This window comes from Sceloporus undulatus, chromosome 3 (genome assembly GCF_019175285.1).
Source record: "Sceloporus undulatus isolate JIND9_A2432 ecotype Alabama chromosome 3, SceUnd_v1.1, whole genome shotgun sequence".
Classification (NCBI taxonomy): domain Eukaryota; kingdom Metazoa; phylum Chordata; class Lepidosauria; order Squamata; family Phrynosomatidae; genus Sceloporus; species Sceloporus undulatus.
This window is the reverse complement of record NC_056524.1, coordinates 245,309,412-245,331,870: the sequence shown is the minus strand read 5'-3', so window position 1 is coordinate 245,331,870 and position 22,459 is coordinate 245,309,412. Positions and strand designations below refer to the sequence as shown.

General features: G+C 40.7%; 1 protein-coding gene across 1 annotated transcript; it reads left to right on the top strand.

Moving 5' to 3' along the window:
* Positions 1–1,170: 1,170 nt before the first annotated feature.
* On the top strand, positions 1,171–21,191 carry CCNL1 (cyclin L1). The gene is made up of 11 exons (XM_042457177.1): positions 1,171–1,562; positions 4,201–4,275; positions 5,333–5,442; positions 12,536–12,656; positions 13,791–13,855; positions 15,492–15,591; positions 15,705–15,809; positions 17,119–17,260; positions 18,986–19,097; positions 19,210–19,308; positions 20,440–21,191. Exons 1-11 carry the CDS (start codon positions 1,293–1,295, stop codon positions 20,786–20,788), a joined length of 1,548 nt encoding a protein of 515 aa, XP_042313111.1. The 5' UTR covers positions 1,171–1,292; the 3' UTR covers positions 20,789–21,191.
* The last annotated feature ends 1,268 nt before the right edge of the window (positions 21,192–22,459 follow it).

Below are 22,459 nucleotides of genomic sequence, written 5' to 3'. Positions count from 1 at the left end.
GCCGCAAGAGACAGTGCCCTCCCTCCGTAACTGTCATCCTTGGGCCTGTGAGGGAGAGAACAGGTTGGCCTCAAGAGACAGAATTCTTGACTGTATATTATATTGTAACATGTTTAAAATGTATATTCCCTTTGAACTTGGAAACCGCTTTGATCTCCCAGGAAAAGCGGTATAGAAATAAATATTATTATTATTATTGTATGAACTTTAGCCCTGGCTCAGTGCTAGGGAATCCTGGGAACGGTAGTTTTGTGAGACATTTAGGCTGCATCCACACTGGAGAAATAACCACTTTCATTGCCTTGGATCAAGGCTATGGCATTCTGGGAGTTGGAGTTTATTGTGGGGTCCAGAGCGGAGCTGTCCTGCGTAACCGCTCTGGACCCCACAACAAAGTCCAACTCCCAGAATGCCATAACTTTGAGCCAAGGCAATGGAAGCGGTGCCAAACCAGGTTATTTCTCCCGTGTGGATGCAGCCTTAGCCTTCTCTGTCAGAGAGTTCTCGTGCCACAACAAACCTATTGTGGAACCAAGTTCAGTCTAAATGTCTCACAAAAGTACACTTCCCAGAATTAACTAGCGCTAAACCAGGACAGTTAAAAGCGGTCTCAAACTGGACTATTTCTGCGGTGTGTTTTGGACCTAGGAAAACTCAGGCTACTTTCTTTTATTTCTGTTAAATCTCTCAAAGAAGGGGGCTAACAAGATGCTTTTTCCACACAACTATACTGTATGCGTGTGTGTGTATTTTTTGAATTTAACCTTTCCGAACGTGAGGCGAAAACGACGGTTATTAATAGCGCGAGCCAGTGTGCCCCTCCCCCGCCCTTTTTCGCCCATGACGTCATGCAAAGATTACTGTACATAGCAGCGCGCGCCAGGGAAAGGAAACTAACGACAGTTCGTGCCATAAGAGGAACGCGAGAGTGCGCATGCGCTGGAAAGGAAACGGCAGTTCGTGCCATACACGGAGAGCGAGGGGCATGGGGGTGAGAGAGTGCGCATGCGCCAAAAAGAAACTAGCGACGCCATGCCATAAGAGCGAGGGAGGAAAATGGAAGTGCGCATGCGCGCGAAAGGAAACTCGCGGCAGTCCGTGCCAAACACAGAGGGCGGGTGAGGAGAGAGACACTGCGCACGCGCCAGGGACTCTTTTTCCCCCAGCCTGCCCCGCTCCCTGCTGCGTCATCAGGCGCCGGGCGGGCTGGGCGCAAAACCAGAGGAGGTGGTTTATTCTCTGCGTGGCCGGCTCCGTGTGAGGTCGGACGTGGCTCAAGCTCCTCGATCGCCATGGCTTCCGCTGGCACTCCCGCCGCCCTAGGCGCCTCGACGACGGCAGCAGCACCGCCGGCTCCAGGCCCTCCTCTGTCGGGGATCCTGATCGGGGACCGCCTCTACTCGGAGGTCTCGCTGACCATCGACCACTCCCTTATCCCGGAGGAGCGCCTCTCGCCGACGCCGTCCATGCAGGACGGGCTGGACCTCCAGAGCGAGACGGACCTCAGGATCTTGGGGTGCGAGCTCATCCAGGCCGCGGGGATCCTCCTCCGCCTGCCTCAGGTCAGCCCAAGCGGAGGCCGGGGGGAGAACGAGGGAAGGAGGGTGGCTGCTTGGCCTTCGGAAGGCTCGGGGGCGAGCTCCCTGAAAGCGGGCCGAGGGAGAGGGAAGCCAGGACAAAATGGCGGCCTCGTCCCTCTCGCCAGACCCGGCGCCGAAAGGCCGCTTCCGGAAAGGGAGGGGCTGGGAAGGCACGGCGCATGCGCAGCGCTCCCCCACCGGCCTCGCTCTTCCTCCTCTAATTTACGCGTTTATGCACTTGAAGAGCGGAGCCAGTGACGTCACCGGGGCCATGGGCCTCCTCCGCCCCGCCCCAAGAGAGCCCTTCGGCCGCGCTTTTTGCTTCCATGGCAGGGTTCAAAGATGATATATATCCCTGTTAGTCCGCCAAGAGCACGCAGGAAGCAGGTCTTGTAGCAGCGCCTTTGAGGCTAAGTAAGGAGGGCTGCTGCTGGGTTTCATTGGGACGTACTAAAACAAAGGACAGGACTGGCCCATAGACAACCATTGAAGAACCCTTGCCCACAGAGAATCAGTGGGGACTGTATTGTTTCCATGTCAAGACGTATTAATACGTGCTACGTTGGGCAAGGTTATTTTTATCTAGTTTAGTCAATTGTATGTACAGATGGAGAGCGCTTTAGAAATAAAGCTTAATCCTAGGAACTGTGACCCTTCCCCACCGCCATCCCCTTCTCCTTTTGAGTCAAGCCTTTTTAGAGTGCAAGCCTGAGGGCAAGGAAGCGCCTGAATAGCCCTGGGTTCCTTCAGGGCTGAAGAGAAGGGTATTAATACCTGAAACAAATAAATACATAAGTAAGAAAGAAGTTGGCAGCATAACTTTTTATAGGCTTCAGTCTGCTTTCTCAGATGCATTCAACCACAAGCATTTGAGAAAGTAGAAGTCTACAAAAACTCATGTTCACACTGCCAATGTAGAGTGTTGTCAAGTTTGTACAGCACTTTACATAGCAAGGGTCAAATAAAATAAAGGGGGGAGAATAAAAGCCTGCCAAGCGGCATATAATCTAAAGCAACAATATTGCATGATTAAAATATCTCTGAAATAATACTAAGTAGTATACAATAAAAACAAAGTAAGAAGCAGATTAACAACCAGTAATTTCTTTCCTTAGTTAGTCTCAAAGGTGCTACAGCATCTCTACATACTATTCTACTAATGTTCCTCATACATTTTAATTGCTGTATGTTACTGAATTCTACAATTGTAGAGTTGGAAGAGACCACACCTTCTCCATTCAGGAGGGGAGGGGAGACTAATGCTGCAAGAGACTCATGTGGCTACTACTTTAAAAATTACTACATTCTCTGCTTAGCTTTTGCTTTTTTAAAAAATATTTTTAATCATAGGTTCCTAGAGTTGGGAGGAACCCCCAAGAGCCATCCAGTCCAACCCCATTCTGCCATGCAGGAAACCTAAATCAAAGCATCCCCATTGACAGATGGCCATCCAGCCTCTGTTTAAAGGCCTCCAAGGAAGGAGTGTGTTCTACTGTCTAACAGCCCTTACTGTCAGTCAGGAGGTTCCTCCTAATGTTGAGGTAGAATCTCTTTTCCTGGAGCTTGCACCCATTGTTCCTGGTCCTAGTCTCTGGAGCAGCAGAAAACAAACTTGCTCCATCCTCAGTGTGACACCCCTTCAAATACTTAAACAGGGCTATCATATCACCTCTTATCTGTCCCTTGTTCAGGCTAAACATACACAACTCCCTAAGTCTCTCCTCATAAGGCGTGGTTTCCAGACCCATTTAGTTGTCCTCTGAATGTCATGGCAATAGTTGTGATATAAACTACAGTACTAGCAAAATTCAAATTACAACTTTAAATTACAGTATCACACACACAGTCTCCATGCATTTACATATGCATAGTTTCAGGTGGTTGAAGTGAAAATTCAGTAACAGGTGATGTTTTTAATTTTTTAAAAAAACCCTGGGTCTCCTCCTTTCTCCTCCCACTGAGCCTCACATCACTCAAACATCTCTTCAGCATTTTAATGGGACATCTGTCCCTTTAGGGTGTCACCTGGTGCGGTCCGTATTCCCCTGGTCACGCCACTGGATACAGTGGGCCCTTGGTATCTGCTGAGATTTGATTCTGTTCTCAAGAATACGGATTGCTAATTTATACTGTTTCCCTGCCTTCAGTTTTACCATCTCAAAAAAGAAAGGCACAACATAAAAGGAAAATGATGGTGGAGAAGGGAGTCAAGGTCAGCAGATAGTGCCAGTTCTTTGCCTCAGCGTGACCAGATTCCCAACTGCAAAAGAGGACAAGGGACAGTAAAAATGTAGGGCCTTAAAAAAAAAAGCCTAGGACATGAACAAATAAAAGCTAAAGATACTGATAGAAATGTGAATTCATGCTCCTTAGTTGTACTCAAAAATGGAAGACATTTTGGAATTCCTCCTGGAAAGAAGGCTAAAATGTAGGGCATGTCCTGGTGTCTCCCAGCCAAGACGGTGGCAGTTGGAATGGAGGAAGGGCCTTTCATCTGGGGCTAGGCATGGTGGAGTGTGGCTGCCTCTTCTCTTTCTCCAAGGCCAGGATGGTAACAGTTAAAATGGAGTTAAGATTAAAACTTGTGTCCCTTTCCCCATCTGGGGATTGTCTTTTGCAGGTCGCAATGGCAACTGGGCAAGTGCTGTTTCACCGCTTCTTCTACTCCAAGTCCTTTGTCAAGCATAGTTTTGAGGTGAGTTTTTGGGGGACAAGAGGCCTTGGGGAGGGACACTGACAAATGAGTGGGTTATTCTTTAAAAATGGGCTTGAATGGATATTTTAAAAAAAATCTATAGAAGTATGATTAGAGAGCAGCATTGGCATAGAGGTTTGCGTGTTGGACTATAACTCTGGAGACCTTGAGCAAGTCGCATTCTGCCTCAGAGGATGGCAATGGCAAACCTGCTCTGAACAAATCTTGCTAAGAAAATTTCATGATAGGTTTGCCTTAGGGTTACCATAAGTTGGGCATGATGTGAAGGCACCAAACAACAAAGGTTTAAAACACACGCACAACAAATAATGTGTTTTAAAGTCACATCATTAAACCAAGAGTAGAACCAGCCCTATAAATGCTGATTCCCAGAAACAACAAAAAATAACTGTAGTGTAGTCTAGTGAAATTATTCAGTGGACTACTGATTGTATAAATTAAATTTCATTTTGTAGTAATTACAGACAAGCCAGCATGACATGGTGGTTTGAGTGCTGGACTATGATTCTGGAGAACATGACTTGAATCCTAGCTTGTCTATGAAACCCACTGGGTGACCTTGGGCAAGTCACAGGCATTCATCCTTGGGGAAAGGCAATGGCAAACCTCTGAACAAATAATGCCAAGAAAGCCCCATGATGAGGTCTCCATAAGTTGACTTGAAAACACACAACAAATACTAGGTGCTGCATGCTACATTTCAAAGGAAGGAACTGGCAAAGAAACCTGTGAGTGTTCCTTGTCTATAGAATTTATAGGATTGCCATCAGTGAACAGGCAACTTGAAAGCACATACACAATTCCAGTTGGAATTCACAGTTGGGTTTAGGCCACTATTGTGAAAGGTTGGTGAGTGGTAGGTTCTGCCCAGTGTTTTTCTCTTCAAAACATTTTTTGAACATGTTGCTTCTCTGGTGACTCTTTGGTTGATATCTCTCTTGGTATACAGGTCATGTTTTAGGCTCCAGTTCTGTAATAATAAGTTGTGTCTGAACCTGAAAATCCTCTTTTCATAGTAGCGTGTTTCTTTTCCCAGATTGTTGCTATGGCCTGCATCAATCTTGCATCCAAAATTGAAGAAGCACCTCGTCGTATAAGGGATGTGATCAATGTTTTCCATCATTTGCGCCAGTTGAGAGCTAAAAGGTAAGATCAGCTCCACTTTTAATACATCCATTGTGCCAATGTCACTGTAATGTAGTCCAGATGTTGTGGAGGCTCTGACTGGATAGGTCCACTTCTTTAGGCTGAGAGGATGGTTTGTAAGAGCTTTTTAAGAGGCAATTCTACGTATTTTGTTAATTTGTGTATATACAGCTCAGCATCTTGAAACTTTAAGTATATATTCCAGTTTTGAGTAAATCTTGAAATTAGTGGAAAAAAGCTGTAGCCCTGGGGTTTCTCTACTAGGTTTCTTTTTTGCTTAATTTATTATTTTTCTTACAGCAAAACTTGTTAACAGTACATTTGATTGGATTCTGATTCTGTAGAAAATAGTGGTTGTGTCTTTTTAGATTATTCATCTTTAATATAGCAGAGCGTGTGTTTTATTTTTCAAGCTGTTCAGAATATTGATATCTTAACAGGTTTAAAATTTCTAGTAGTATTTTCAGTAAGGGAAGCTGACAGCATGGTTTGGTTTACAGCATATGCCTGTTTTAATGGTATCTTCAAGAATGTAAGCAGAAGAATGCTGGAAGATGTGTGTCTCTAGAATGACAGGAACAAGTCTTTTGTCATACAACATAATTTTCTATGAATCAGATGAGTCGCATTCTGTGTATGTGCTTTTGTGGTTCTTGTAGAAGTTTGCCAAAATTTTAAAACTGTTGATGTGTTAGTTGTAAAACAAATTTTAGGGTGATCTATTAAGTGAAGGAAAGGCTGTAAATTTAGAGCAGTGGTTAAATGTTGGTACTGGAGCCATTCACAGCCACAAAGTTGTGAGTTCAATCCCAGGCCGGGCTCCAGGGTTGACTCAGCCTTGCACCCTTCCATAGGTTGCTAAAATGAGTACCCAGCTTTTTCGGGGCAATTGGCTTACATGTTGTAAACAGCTTAGGGAATGCTTAAGTACATTGATATGCTGTATAGAAATGTACTTGCTCTTGTTATTGCTATTGTTTTTGGTGTTTTCTGAAACTTTGTAGGCGTAAAGTTGAGGTTTGATTAGTCAATGATCTCTTGACATGTTTGTGAAATTTCCAAGGACCTTTTTTTTGCCTCCATGTCTTGTGAAATAATGTAACATGATAAGGTCAAAAGTTAATTTGCCTCTTCTAGTTTAGAGTACACTAGCTCAGTTTAGCTGTTGTTTTCAGATGTGTGGTTATGCATTAATCTTGTTTGCTTTCTTTTCAAGTCTTTTAAATAAAAGTTCATCTTACGTTTCAGTACAAAGAAAAAAATCCAGTGTTTTAATTTCAAGTGAAGTTGTAAATAATAATTGCAAAAATTTCATAGCCAAGATAAGACCACGTTACCTTAGCAATGCTTATAATAATTTGCCCACTTTAAAAAAAGCTCCCCATGAAAAACCAACATCCCAATATACAGATTCTATAGCAAGTAGTAATATAATATCTAAGTACACAAGCCTTTCTTTCTTGTTAAGAAACCTAAAAATAGTTGCTGTTTACAAATTCAGCAAAACTGTAAAAATTTGGCATGCAGGTTCATTTTTAAAATTCAGATATATTTTTTCTGCGTGTTACAATTTTACTAATCAGTCAGTTGTCCATGTTATTAACTTTAGCTCTTTTTTCCCTTGCAACCGACTATACAGCGACCAGCTACATTTACCAAAGCCTGGGTGATGTGGAGTGGTTCATAGAGATGAAGCTGTCGTCATGGCAACAGTGAGTGACGTGTCGAAAATCCCCAAGGAGAAGCCAGTGCTCTGAGAATAGGTCACTGGAATCGGGGACTGACAGGTTGGCCATTGGTGAACCATTTGGAAGAACTCCTGTATCTTGTTTTAAGCTTTTATCTTTGCTGTCCAGGTTTTTGGAAATTAGCTAAAAATGTGAGACTTTTTAAGTAGTAAATCTAGACATGCTATTCTCAAGATTTCTGTTGCAACTTTGCCTGTGTATAAAGTGTGTATAGTGAAATCCTTACCCTGAAAGCGGATCGCCCAATTTATAATTCTACTTTTGAATGCTAAGACCTAGTTCTCTGTGGGGGGGAATAATTGGATGCATTTTTTCTCTAGACTGGTATCAAATATAAGTTCTCCCAGATTTTTGAAAATTTATTCACTTATTTGAAGCATTAAAACTGACAAGTGTACAAATTGATACTTGAGAAGCTAAATAGCATTTAATAACATTCATTATAAGTTGTATACTTTCTATTGATCAATCTCAGTAGGAATTTTGCGTGCATACGTAATTGTTTCAACTTTATAATTACCAGGAGATAAAGATTTCTTTTCTTCTTGAAGCAGTTTAGACAGGCAGTGTGTGGAATAAAAGAAAAACAGTTCAATCTCTGATCAAAAGTGAGAGCTTCTCATTGGGACTATGATGTGGAGCTCTTGCAATGATTCCAGATTTCACGCCATTCAACTTCAGTTAAAAATATTGCATGCAGTGATCCTGACAAGCTACTTCCAGAGCAGAGACTTGCTATATAACAGCTTCATAAGTGCATAACTTGAGGATTTGCATTTGTCCTAACAGTTAATTGGAATACTTTGGAAATGCAGACCACTATGGAACTTACTCATGGGTTTTTGACTAGACTCCTTTTTTCAGTGAATGTTACACTAAAATAATTACAGTATGATAAACATAAGTGAGAATGATAGAAAGATCATGTCTGCTTGCATCCTATATAGCTAGACTATTATAGATGAAAATTTCTCAGAATTTTACTAAAAACCTTCCCTATTGAAAATTAAATGTGTGGTGCACATTGAAGTATGTGTCATGCAACTTGATAAAAGATGAGACATGGACCTGTATGTCGGTTAAAACACCATATAGCTTAAGTATTTGATCCTAACATTGTTCCTGTGAATGTTTCCTGAGGATTGATTTGTATTCCAAATCATAATGCTGCCAGTGTGCCTGGCTGTATATTATAGGCTTCCAATACTTGTGTATGTTTATTTGGAAGTCCAGGGAGAGGTGAAATTTACTCTGAAGTTAGTTTAAAACAAAAAGGTTATCAGCCTTCAGTGTGCACCTGGATTTGTCATATGTTGTGTCCAGGTAATCTCTTTTCTCTTTCTGAGAGACAAACATCTATTGTAGGTGCTGTCATTTTTTTAAAAAAATACTAATCTTATTTATAGTGAATTACTATCTCAGCTATATATGTAGCAAGCATTCCATTTGGAACATGTGCTGCTTCTGTCACTGAAGCTCATGTCTCATTCAGATTGTTAATTCTTAGCAAGTAGTGTAGATCCCCAACACACTCGCTGATCATTGCTTTTTACCTAAATTGTAGATCCTCTTGCCCTTATACTTGCACGAATGGCACAGGTGCACTATATGTGGCTTTTAGCTTATGCTGAAGCCACGCTACAATATAATGAGTGGTGCACGTGCGCCACCGTGCCCGAGCCCCATTATATTCAATGGGGCTCAAGCATACACACTATGATAACTTTGGCTGAAGAGCGAGGTATAAATAAATAAATAAATAATTTATTCACCTTATGTGCGGGGGTCCGGAAGAGAGACCCCCCCTGCGTGTAAGGCAAGGGTCCACTATACTTTTTGAAGGAGAGATTAGAAGCCAGTAAGGTTAAAAATGTAAGGATAGTTACAAGTAAGTCTGCTTGGGTAAAAGGGCATATTTCTGTGTACTTGACAAACAGTTGAGTAGGATGCATTCAGGGAAACAAAGTACAGTGAACCCGCGTCATATGCGGGCGTACTATATGTGGCTTTGACCATACATGGAAAGCCGCAAGGGTGCCGCCCATGCCACCACACCGCCACATGCACAAGTGGAATTCAGCTTATGCAGGGGGGTCTGGAACGGGTCCCCCGTGTAAGCTGAGGGCGTGCAGTACTAGGCACTTTATCAGTATGCATAGGGACCTTATAGCACCAGAAGTTGTAGGATAAGTTTTAGTAGACTTGGGGGTGAAACAGACTGCCCCTTTGTCACAGTGGCTTGGGGTGGTGTCATTTAGAGGACTCATGCCCCCAAGCCAGCAGGCAGCCACCCGACCACAGGACGTGTAGCTTAGCGGTGCTCTGACAGCACAGTGTTTATATACTGCAGAAGCGCCACAAAGCGGAGGCAGCAGAAAACCAGCATTTTGCCAGCTCAAAAAGGAACATCTTTCTACCACTTCTTTTTGGGCTTTCTCCGGGACAGCTTGAAGCTTCCCCCGCAATCTGTCTGCTTTGGCTCTTGGTCTCCTTCCTCAGATGCATGGAGTGAACTGGTGCTCAGGAAGGACCTTTATAATCAGACTGCATGGCTATTTGTACAGTCTGATAGGGTACCAGTACATTCCATGCATCTGAGGAAGCAAACCAAGTCTATGAAAACTTAATGCAGTCAGTCCCAACCAAAGGTTTTTAAAAATTACTTTCCATATTGGATACTTTTCAGACTAACACAGCTGTGTCTCTAATCTACTGTATATACTCATGTATAAGTCTAAATATTTTAGTCAAAAAACTGACCAAAAAAACCTGGGTCACTTTATCCACGGGTCAATATAAGCACTGTACTTTCTCTGAATAAAAGGCAAAAACTTACTCCATCTTGGGAGCACCAAAAAGAAGCATGATTCCCTCTACTTTCTCATCCATCCAGCCTTTAGGATGAGCACAAACAATTATGCCTACCAGAATTTTCTGAGTTCTTTCAGATAATTTTCCTTTGCATCAACCTTTACATCTGTTGTTACATGCCCCTAAGTTTTACCCTCAGCTTATCCATGGGTCATATCACAATCCATAATTTTGGCCCCAAAACCTGCCCTCGACTTATACATGAGGTCAACTTATAGTCGAGTATATACGAGTACCTGTATCAGACACATAGTAACTTACTTTTATTTATTTAGGTATTGCTAGAAGACTAGCTGTGCTTGTCAATAACATCAAGAAAGCACAGAATATAAATGTGGGGCCAAATATTAGAATGAACTTGGGTATGAATAGTCCTTAGTGAATCTAAACATCATACCCTAACAATATTTGAACTGGCCCATGTTGTTCTACCATCAAGATCCCACAGTGTCTCATGTGTTAAATACTAAGAAATAACTATGTATCTGAATATACAGTCAGCTGTCTGTATCCATGATTTAAAACAACAGCTTGAAAATATTCAAGAAAAGTATAAATTCCAAATAGCAAACCTGGATTTTGCCATTTTATATCAGGGGAACCTTTTTACCATACCATTGTATCTAATGGCACTTGAGTAGCCACATATTTCGGTATCCATGCAGGGTTCTGAAACCAAACCCCAGTGGTTACTAAGGGTTTACTGTATACAAGCTTCTCAAATTGACACCTTATACCCCTGAGCATTAGGGCAGTCTGTATGAGTGGACACAGTATCAAAGCTTACCTGATTTCATCTGGGTTATTTCTGTTCCACAGCAGAAGTGTGGGTTCTACTGCCATGGTACAATAGCCCTGTTTAAATATTTGAAGAGATGTTATATTGAAGATGTAGCAAGTTTGTTTTCTGCTGCTCCAGAGAATAGGACACAGAGCAATGAATGCAAAATACAGGAAAAGAGGTTGCAGCTCAACCTTAGGATGAATTTCTGGTAGACTCTCACCCTTTGGAGGTCTTTAAACAAGGCAGGATAGGTATCTGTTGCGAGGATTTAATTTATGAGTTCTTGCATGGCGGGGGGGGGGGGGGGTTGGACTGGATGGCCCTTGAAGTTCTCTTCCAACTCTGTGACTCTATGACAGGTCTTTGGATTGCTTTTCTTCTGTTTTCCATTGTAAGTTGCCCTTTTGTCTTTTTGTTTTTGTAGTCTAATGTAAAAAACAAATAATAGAAGCTTACTCAGTCAGTTAGAATGTAGATTAAAATCTAATAAGTAAGATGTGTCTGTGCCCTGAGGAGCTTACAGTTTAAATTCCAGCATAGGGCATGTTGAAATGGGCGAGGCAAGGCTTGCATTAATAAATCAGCTTTAAAATGTAAGATTGCATGTCTACTATGGTATCTTGTGTACAGTGGTACCTCGGGATACGAAATACCCAGGTTACGAAATTTTCGAGATACGAAAAAATCCCATAGGGAATTATTGTTCCGGGTTACGAATGTTTTTTCGGGTTACGAAAAAACTTTTGGTGCTTTTCGGCGCTATTTTACACGGAATCGCGGCTTTTCCCCATTAGCGCCTATGGCAATTCGGCTTACGAAGGCTTTTCGGGTTACGAAAGCGGCCGCGGAACGAATTACTTTCGTAACCCGAGGCACCACTGTATGCATTTTTATGATACTCATAGGGAAATGTATGAATGAAATAATATTGATTCCTGAAATCTAATAATTATTTCTGCACATTAAAATGTTCTTGCACTTTATTCTTTTAAATTATTTTAATTTTTTCAAGAATGGTATGTTAGTCTGACAGTTAAACTAGTTTGCCAGTGAAATCAAGGTATGCACAGCATTCTAAATCACTGCCCAGTTTGTGTAATAAACATGGGATGAAATGGATCTATCTACATTATAGATTCAGGAGTAATGAAAAAATATTACAATATTGTACTTAAAAATATTTCATGTTTTAGGTTATTCTTCAAAAGAAAACTAAATATTGAATAAATCCCAAAAATGTGATGATCATTCAGTGAAATGACTGAAGTACTTCTGTTTTATTCCTCATGAGAATAACAAAATTATTTTACAGATGTTGAAACTTCCAACAATAAAATTTGAGTGATGGATGCAGCTCTGCGTTTCTTTTCTGTGAATGGAATCTTCCCATAAGAAATCATTGAACTTTTTTTTATTTCAGCCTTGTACATCAACTTTCCTTTTTCATGAAGTGAAACAACTTGGGATGTATTACTTGAATGTTGATATGAAACAGGAAAACCTTTTAAATTAACATATTTGTAGGTAGTAAATTTAGTTAACCTGGACAGCACAAGATTAAAGCTTAAACCTGTTCGCAGGAGTTTAAAATCTGGTTTCTGTTGCCATTAGTTGGTTGGAAGGGAAAAAAGACTATCCATTTATCTTCAGTATAAAAAACCGTTTTGACTCTATTTCTTACAAACTGTAGGACTCCAAGCCCATTGATACTTGATCAGAACTACATAAACACCAAAAATCAAGTAATCAAAGCAGAAAGAAGGGTGCTGAAGGAATTGGGATTTTGTGTTCATGTCAAGCATCCACATAAGGTGAGTCTGTTGATGCTTTTTTCTCTCCAGTATTGAACTCATATGTTTTAATGGTGCCACACAGGTAAAAAAAATCTCCCAAACTAGGATTAACAGATCACTGATTATGTAGCATAACTTGTGGCGCAGTGGTTAAATGCCTGTACTGCAGCCAGTCAATCACAAAACCACAAGGTTGTGAGTTCAATACCAGCCGGGGACTTGGGCTTGTATTCTTCTGATGTCACTGAAATGAGTACAGTACCCAGATTGTTGGGGGCAATTAGCATACACATTGTAAACCACTTAGGGAGTGCTTAAGTGCACTGATAAGTAAGTGGTATAGAATTTTACTTGCTATTGCTATAACGTACACATTGTGTAGCGTCTAAATCGAGGGACATAATAGCATCACTTTATTTTGCTTCAGTCAGATCTCACTTGGAATACTCTGTCTAGTTCTGGGCACCACAGTTCAAGGTGGATATAAATAAGCTGGAGTGTGTCCAGAGGAGGCAACCAGAATTGTGAAAAACTGGAAACTATGCCCTGTGGGGAACAACATAGGGAGCTGGGTATGTTTACTCTGAGGAAGAAAAGGCTAAGAGACGACATGATAAGCATATTTAAATATTTGAAGGGATGTCAAATTCAGAATGGAGCAAGCTTGTTTTGTGCTGCTCCAGAGACTAGGGGACAGAGCAGTGGATGCCAACTACAGGAAAAGAGATTCCATCTTAACGTTAAGAAGAATTTCCCGACAGAGCTGTTTGACAGTGGGCCACGCTCCCTCTGAGAGTGGTGGAATCTCCTTTGAAGGTTTTCAAACAGAAGCAGGATGGTCATCTGTTAGGAGTTCTTTGACTGTGTATTCCTGCATGGCAGGGGGTTGGACTGAATGGCCCTTGTGATCTGTTCCAACTCTGATTCTATGAATACCAATATATGGGAAGAGGGTTTAATTTCTAATTACTGTACAAACTGTAGTAAATAGAGGATTTTATTGGTCAGATATAGATCTTCGTGGAAGGTGGGAATATAACTTTTTTATTTTTTGACTGTATGTTAAGTAAGGGTGAGTGTAATTACAGTAAATCACTTAACATGGGACATTTTTCTTAATACTCTTGGGGCTTTTGTTTTTCTCTCCCTCAGATCATTGTTATGTACTTGCAAGTCTTAGAATGTGAACGTAATCAGACACTCGTCCAAACAGCTTGGTAAGTTATTCTCTTCTTTCATCTTGCCAGGAAAATAGTAGCAGAAAAAAACAAGCTTGATGTCCAGTATGCCAAACAATGAACTGTAAGTTAAATGAAGACTTTATAAAGTGAATCTTGTGGTGATGCTTGTTTTCTGCTTACTATTTTCATGGCTTTCATAATACATTTTCTTGGAGATCTCAATTTAACTTTTTTCTTTTTTTCTACTCTTTAATTAAAGGGTAGTCCCTGATGGTAAGTCATAGAACTCTGCCCTCTGCACCACAGCTCATGACCTGAGGAAGGCCTGATTGGCTGCCTCTCTCTCCAGCCAATCCAGTGCAAGCTCTCAGCCGAGATTTACTGAAGTGATCCATATCCATCTCGCAGCATCTTCTAGTTCTGTCGGGGTGTCGAAAGGATTTGTATATTTGATTCTAGAAGTACCTGTTCAACATATGAAATGTGTATTGTTTTTCTAGTTATTGTAGTTATTACATGACCTGTTGACATAACTTGGGTAGTTACTTTAGTTCTATCCATGATTAATTAACTGCTTTTCCACTTTTGTCTAAATTTAGATTGTAGTTGTTCGGGGTTTTTTTTTAATTTGTGGGAACTGCATGCAAAACTAGTATGCACCTACACGTTTAGTGTCTGTATTCAGCTATTTCCCCACCGATCAGATATCCACAGTAGATCAGTTGGCATATTGGGAGGTTCTTCCTTCTGCTCAGAATGGAAACTTCATAATTAAATTCAGAAATAGCATTTTTGAAACACTATATTGGAAGGTAAGGAAAGCTTTTGATTTGTTAGAACATGAATTTATGGTATAGCTGTAACATTTATGTGGACATCATTCACTTTGCATGGTATTTTCAAGTATCCCAGAGGGCTGCAGCCTTGCATGTGATAGACTGAAGTCCATTGAAATCACTTACTAAAATACACATACACACACACACACGTTCTTGTTTATATATAGCAAGCTGCACACAAATCCAATTGAATTGAATACGAGAGTTATACAGATCAAGTAAGTGGGATGCAACAATGCTAAATTAGCCAGAGGATATGTAGAACTTGTTTTCACCAGGTATGGGTGATGCATTCATCCATTAGTTTTGATAGCTGCCAAGATAATGCAGAAGATCTTAATCTGCTTGAAATAAGAGTTAATTGACCTTTTGGTTATATTGAACTACTGTCTGCAGTTTTATTAAACGTGATCATATGAACAACTAAAGCTGAATCCTAGTTGGTGGACACTTCATGAACTATTCATAACTGAACTACATAATAGTGTATAAAATTTTAATGCTGACCATCTTCACCATCACATTATCATAGTGATGAAGGCTAAATTAAAAGTAAAACTCATCTTGTGCTTTGTGGTTCTAGAGAGATGACAACGAGCCTGTTTGTTACAGAGGGCTTGGGCATTTGAAGCATCTTGGTCTTCAAGGCATATTTGACTTAATATACCATCTTTTAAGACATGTTACTTGACACAGTGGAATCTAAATTACTGGAATGAAGAAGAAAAAATAATAAAGTAGATTGAGTCTCCAAATATAAATGTTTGAATGTAGTAGTAGGCTTTAGAACTTGAAACACATTCAGATTCTTTACTCTCTTCCAAATTTTTCAGGAATTACATGAATGACAGCCTTCGAACCAATGTTTTTGTTAGATTTCAGCCAGAGACAGTAGCATGTGCTTGTATCTATCTTGCTGCTAGAGCTCTGCAAGTAAGTATTTTGTCTGTTTTCTGTTTCCACATAGACCTTTCTATAATTGTTTTTAAAAAAAACAAAAAAACCCTTGTTGCTTGAATTCAGACTTGTACCCTTTTCTTTTACAGATACCTTTGCCTAACCGTCCTCATTGGTTTTTGCTTTTTGGAATTACTGAAGAAGACATTCAGGAAATATGTTTAACAACACTTAAGCTTTACACTAGAAAGAAGGTGACTTTGATTTATAGAACAATATATAGAACAACAAAAATACATTGTTTGTATTATCCTTAAAACAAGAATAGTTAAAGTGAAACTTTGATCTTTTGGATTACAACTGCCATACACTCCAGCCAGCATAGTCAGTGGTGAGGGTATGAGAGATCATACTCCTCTTCAAGCTTCCAACAGGGACTATGTGGTTCTGGCTTCTTGTTGGGAAAGTGTGGGGGAGAGGTCTTTACATGCTGTGCTATATTCTGCAGCAGGCTTGAGTTTGCCAATGGCTGTCAGTAATATATCTGACATGGCCTGGCAGAGGGGGAAGTTGTATTTTTTTTTAATTCTTCCTCCCCTTATTTTCTTCTTCCTCCCAAAACATTTTTGTGTTCTGCAGGAGAGAACATTAATTAATCTGAGTACAAAACTACCTCTGCCACTTAAATGCTTAGAGGTGGTTAGGGATTTGGGAACAGATCAGTTCCTTCATTGGCTTTTATTTCTTACATACAGTGGGTCCTTATTATCCACTGGGGTTTGGTTCCAGGAGTCCCCATGGATAACAAAATCCATAGATGCTCAAGTTCCTCTAAATATAATGGAAAAGGGGAATGGTTTCTCTAATATAAAATGAAAATTTAAGGTTTGCTAATTGGAATTTATACTTTTTTTGGAATATTTTCAAGCCATGGATGCTTGAATCCATGGATAAAAAATCCGTGGATAAGGAGGGCCGACTGTACATTATAGATACTAGAATTTGGGGACAGTTGTTTTCATTGTACAGATTTACATATTGCTTTGTATCTAGGATGCTTTATCAAGGATATAAGAAATACCCTTTTCTTTCCTTACGTCCTACTTTTCTGGAGAGCTACCAGGGTCATTCATTTGTGTATTTATGTATTAGCTGTACAGTGCAAAATATTAAGCCATACTTTTGCAGATGGGAAATCCGAATACAATCCTAATCCGTCTCCTTCCAGGACTTTTTGTCATTGTCAGTGGGTTAAGCAGATGATCATAATTTTTTTTCTTTCCATTTTACGTTGTTATTTTCAACTGTTACATGAACATCCTATGTCTGAGAATCTTCTCAGCTACAGATGTGCAGTCTGTTTGCACGCTGGTCCATTCTCCTTTATACTTAATAGATTTTCTCTTTATGCATGCTTAGGATGTCTCCTGAGTATCTAGAATCCCATCACCTTATTTGTGGCAGCTCCTGCAACACCTTCACTATTGGAAAGTATATTAGGCTAAATCAAGGCATTTGTATGGCTAGCTAATGATCTGACTTGTGGACTCTGTTTCTTTCCAGCCCAACTATGAATTACTTGATAAGGAAGTAGAGAAAAGAAAAATGGCATTACAGGAAGCAAAACTAAAAGCAAAGGGGTTAAATCCTGATGGAACTCCTGCTCTTTCAACATTGGGAGGCTTTTCACCTGCTTCAAAGCCCTGTAAGTTTTCTAGCTTGTCTCCATTTTGACTGTGCTTCTGTTCACTCAGTAACCTCAAATGTGCATTTAGTAAACAAAGCTTTGTTCAGTACACATTTATGAAGTAGATTCTTTCAGAGGCTATTGACGTAGAATTGTTGACTTCAATCAAAATAATTATCTTGGTGGTTTTGATGGTAATAACGATAGCAGTGAATTTTAAACCGTGCATGTCTCAGAATACAGTGGTACCCCAGGTTACGAAATTAATTCGTTCCGCGGTTAATTTCGTAACCCGAAATACCTTCGTAAGCCGAATTCCCATAGGCGCTAATGGAAAAATAGCTCTCTGCTGCCCTCCGGTGGCGGAAAATAGCGCCGCGGTTTTTTCGTAACCCGAAGAAACCTTCGTAAGCCGAAGCAATAAATCCCTATGGGATTTTTTCGTATCCCGAAAAATTCGTAACCCGGCGCATTCGTATCCCGGGGTACCACTGTATTGCTTCACCGCCATTTTAACAATGAAACAGAACAGAAGTAACAGATTTGTTTAGCATCTGTGGGCTTGGTGAGCAGATGATGCCATCTGTATACTTAACAGCTACATTATGTAGGTAAGGTGCTACACATTTTTCAGTAGTATCCTGGTAGTATTTGTCTCATATAGTCAGGTTTGCCTACTTTACCCATGCTGTGTTGCTGATGGTTTCTTGGTTGGCAGAAACAGTTAATATTGTACATGTACCAGAGGGTATGAAGAACAGTGTGCTTTTACGAGCATGTTTGGAAAATATTAGCCATGGCTTAGTTCAATTGATTGTGTTCATGGGATGTAGTTAAGCAATGTGGGATTTGTAGAAAGGAAATCCAATTTTATGTTTTATATCAAAAACACATTTGCATCCCTCAGGAGACTGTGGTATTACTTATTTCAGAGAGTGGCAGTCTTACAGTTTAAGGAGAAGACACCTTTGGCGCAGTTTTTAAAGATGAATACTGTTCAGCACCTGAAGTGTTAGATCAGGGGTAGGCAACTTTTTTGAGCCGGGGGCTGGGTTGCTGTCCCTCAGACAACTGGGGGGCCGAAGCCGGGGGGGGGGCGCTTCCCCCCTGGGGGGGGGGACCCGCGTGGGGGGGGCGGAGCTTCTACCCTCCGGGGGCCAGGCCTCCTCTTGGCCGGCCCCTGACAGGGCCCCAGGGCCCATCAGAGGCCAGGAAAGAGCCAGCAGGGGCCGCCAGCGCTGGAGGCCTCTCCCTCTTTCTGGCCCCTGATGGGGTCCCAGACCCCGTCAGGGGCCGGCAAAAAAGTCCTAGAGGCCTGTTGCTGCCGCCGGAGCCCTAATTGGAGGACCCCAGCGACGGCAACGGGCCTCCCAGAGGCCCACCGCCATTTTGTTTTAGAAAATGGCGGTGAAGCGAGACTTCGGTCGCCGTTTTCTAAAACAAAATGGCGCCCGGAGGCGGGGCAGCAATCAGCAGCAGGACCGCGCCGGGCCGGGTAGGAAGGCTTCGGCGGGCCGCATCCAGACCAAGGGCTGGAGGTTGCCGACCCCTGTGTTAGGTAGTGTGTAGAAAACAAAGTTAGAAGTTAAATTAGAAGAAATTAAATGAAATGTTGTCGTGCTCAGAACCTGGTCAATATTTACTGCCATTTTGTGGAAACTTAATATGAGGAAATGGTATAAAGTTAGAAGATCAGAGCTTTGTCACTTCAGCTTATTTACCCTGAATTATTTGAAATCTTAGCCTCCCCAAGAGAAATGAAAATAGAAGAGAAATCACCAGTGTGCATCAATGCAAAAACTATCAAAAAAGAACCAGAAGATAGACAGGTGGTTTCTAAGAGCCCTTACAATGGGTAAGTAACTCATCTTTATTTAATAGACCAGATTAATTCTTAATTATTTTTAAGTGGTTTGCCTTTTCACTCTGTGTAATTGGTTTGGTGCTCATGTTCTGTTTTAATCCAGTATGAGAAAAGAGAGTAAAAGAAGTAGAAGCAGCAGAAGTGCTAGTCGATCAAAGTCAAGAACAAAGTCACGGTCCAGATCCCATTCTCCAAGACGACAGTAAGTATTTTTGAAAAATGTTAACTCATAATTGGAAAAGGAAATTTACATCCTCCCATATTACTTTAGGGAAATTTAGGGGCTTGACAAACTGGCCATTAAGGCTGGCCTGGGGGTGGAGTTGGGGTGTGGCATGCTCATGAGGCACACACCAACTCCGCCCCTAGGCCATTGTAACATCGCACACCGTGTCATGGCATCTCTCTGGTGCCACGTCTACATGGCACAGCACCAAAGAAGCATGGAAAAGCTGTGCGCCGGCAGCTATTGCACCCTTTCCAGATCACAAGACAGAACCAGTTTTGTGCCACGGAAAGCAAAAATTGGGGTTGCAGTGTGCGGTTGCCATGGCCCCGATATGGTGCCGTAAGAGTGTTGAAGCAAATCTCTTCAAATAATTATTCACAATGAAATATCTCACCTAGGGTGTTTTATACCATACTGGAAGCTGTAGAGAAGTCCTTATTCCAAATATAATATATATATTTATTTTATTATTAAAATTGTTATATTATATAGAGATAGTGGGGGAAATATGAACAAAGTACAATCACTTAACAATCTAAAAGATTTAAGCCAATTTAAAACAAGTTAAAGCCATGTGTCCTGACATAGATCTTTACAGCCTAGTTATGATCCTGGTTCTAAAGCTTTAGTAAAGTGTCAAGTTTTGACTTGCCACCAAAATGCAGCTAACATTGGTTGCAGGTCAGCCTGCAAGAGAAGGGTATTTCGCGTAAAGGCCTCTCTTGTGATTCTGCATAGTTTATTTTGCTCTGTGCTATAAATATGCTGGACTAATCCTTGCTGCTGTGTGATCAGCATGCTTAATTTTGCTGTCCTATAAGAGGAAAAGAAATACATGATCTTCTGGAAACTAGGGGTTTATCTAGCACTGTATAAACATGGTGCAGTAGTTTCAGTTAAGATTTTTTTTTTTAAAAAAAAGGCTACCCTATTGAAATGAAGGACATAATAAGTAATCTGTATGAATGCACTTTTTAAATAACTTACTATTAAATTAATAGTCTCTAATAGTTAAATAATAGGCTCATTTACCTAATTTAATAACAGGCAAGCAGTACATAACTTTGTATAGCAAGTTTAAAGACTAATGTCTGTGTTTTTTAGTTACAACAATAGACGGAGTCTCTCTGGAACCTACAGCTCAAGATCCAGGAGTAGGTCACGAAGTCACAGTGGCAGCCCTCGGAGACATCATAATCACGGGTCACCACATCTGAAACCCAAGCACAGCAGAGAAGAGTTGAAAGGTGTAAATAGACATGGTCACAAAAGGAAAAAGTCACGCTCACGTTCTCAAAGCAAATCAAGGGAACATTCAGATGTTGCCAAGAAACATAGGCATGAGCGAGGACACCACAGGGAAAGGCGGGAAAGGTCTCGCTCCTTTGAGAGATCTCATAAGGGTAAGCACCACAGCGGTAGTCGTTCAGGACACAGCAGGCACAGGCGCTGACTGGGACAAGCTGCTTCTTGATTTTGCTTGGATATTATAATACAATGTATGGAACTGCTTGAAACTTGAAAAGAAGTTGATTAGGATTTGATTTGAAGCCCAACACCTTCAATATGTAGGACATTATTTTAAGAACTGTGTTGAATTTTTTGCACATAAAATACCTTAGCAGTATATTGATTTTAAAAAAATGATCAGGTTAAATTGTATGTGTTTAGAATTGTATCAATAAGAGAACTGGAGAATCTGTTTCTGTACAAATGTACCTTATTTTTATACAAACTTACGGCAGACATTTCTATTTAAGTATAGTTATTTGTTTAAAATAATGGTGGATACTTTCTTACACTGGTTTTAGTCTGCATGTGTAATTTTTTTACAAGAAATAAAATATACAACTGTTTTTTGCTATCTGCTTATTAAATTTTGCTACCTTATTAAATTATCTTGCAAATCTTACATGTTTAGTTTCAAACACTAATTAAGGCTGAATTGTGAAACACCGTTTTCTATTGAAAGTTCCCACTACATTGAAAGGTGATGAGCAGAACATTATCAATAGCACGATTTTATCTTTATTTGTAATAATTTTATTTATTTATTTAGGTATTTATACCCCGCCCTTCAGCCCTAATGGCTCTCAGGGCGGCTTACAATTAATTATTTTTAATCAGACAGTTCCCTACCCTCAGGCTTACAATCTAAAAGACACGAAACAAAAGGAGAAGGGAATGGTGGAGGGAAAGGGAATGAGGTCCAGTGGTTCTTCTCTCCCTCTGAGGCCTGGACCAAGGCAGATGGATTGGAGGGAGGGCTCTTCCTTCTTCCAGGCTAGTATTTGAAATCTTAGCCTCTCCAAGAGAAATGAAAATAGAAGAGAAATCACATAATAAATTGCGCTGGTTTGGAAGGCTACTAGATTCACCTAAATGATTAAGAAGTGTTTCTCTATCTGGCCTCGCCATAATTTCTACTAGTGTCTTCCAAGCTTGCTGCGCTACTGTAACTTTTAATAGTGATTTCTGCATCATAATTTAGAAATTGAAAATCTTTGGGATAAAGCATCTGTGTTGCTAAGTTCAGCTCAATTCAGCAAGTGAAGGAATACTAAATTGCCAATAGAAACACTAGTTTTTTGTTTTGTGTGTTTTTGGTTTTTGGTTTTTGATGGCTATGTAAAGGTGATGGCCAGCTACATTTGAGCCTTTTCAGTTATCTACAGGGGGAAAAGACACTTAGCATTGAACTATACTGTTGAGTGTCTGGCCCATGATATCCTCCAATCTTGTTGTTTTGCAGGAAATCTAGTTTCTAGGCCTGCCAGACTAATTTTCTTCATCTTTCTTTCTTGCACTAAATTGTTAGAACTCAATTATGAAAAAATATGCCTTTCTCCACTTACTTGGGGTGAATGACCCAGGCAAGTTGGCTTTTTTAATTGCTGATTTATAGAAAAGCCCCCAAGCAGTGTCTTATTCTACATTAACTGCTATGGCTGCCTCTTGTGGAATTCTGGGATTTGTAGTTTAGTGAAGCCTAACAGCTCTGGCTGAGAATTCTTAACTCTCCCTAAACTTCAAATCCCAAGATTCCACAGGAGGCAACCATAGAAGTTGAAGAGGAACAATAGCGCTACAACAGTGTAGTGTAAGATTCTCCTACATTTCTTGT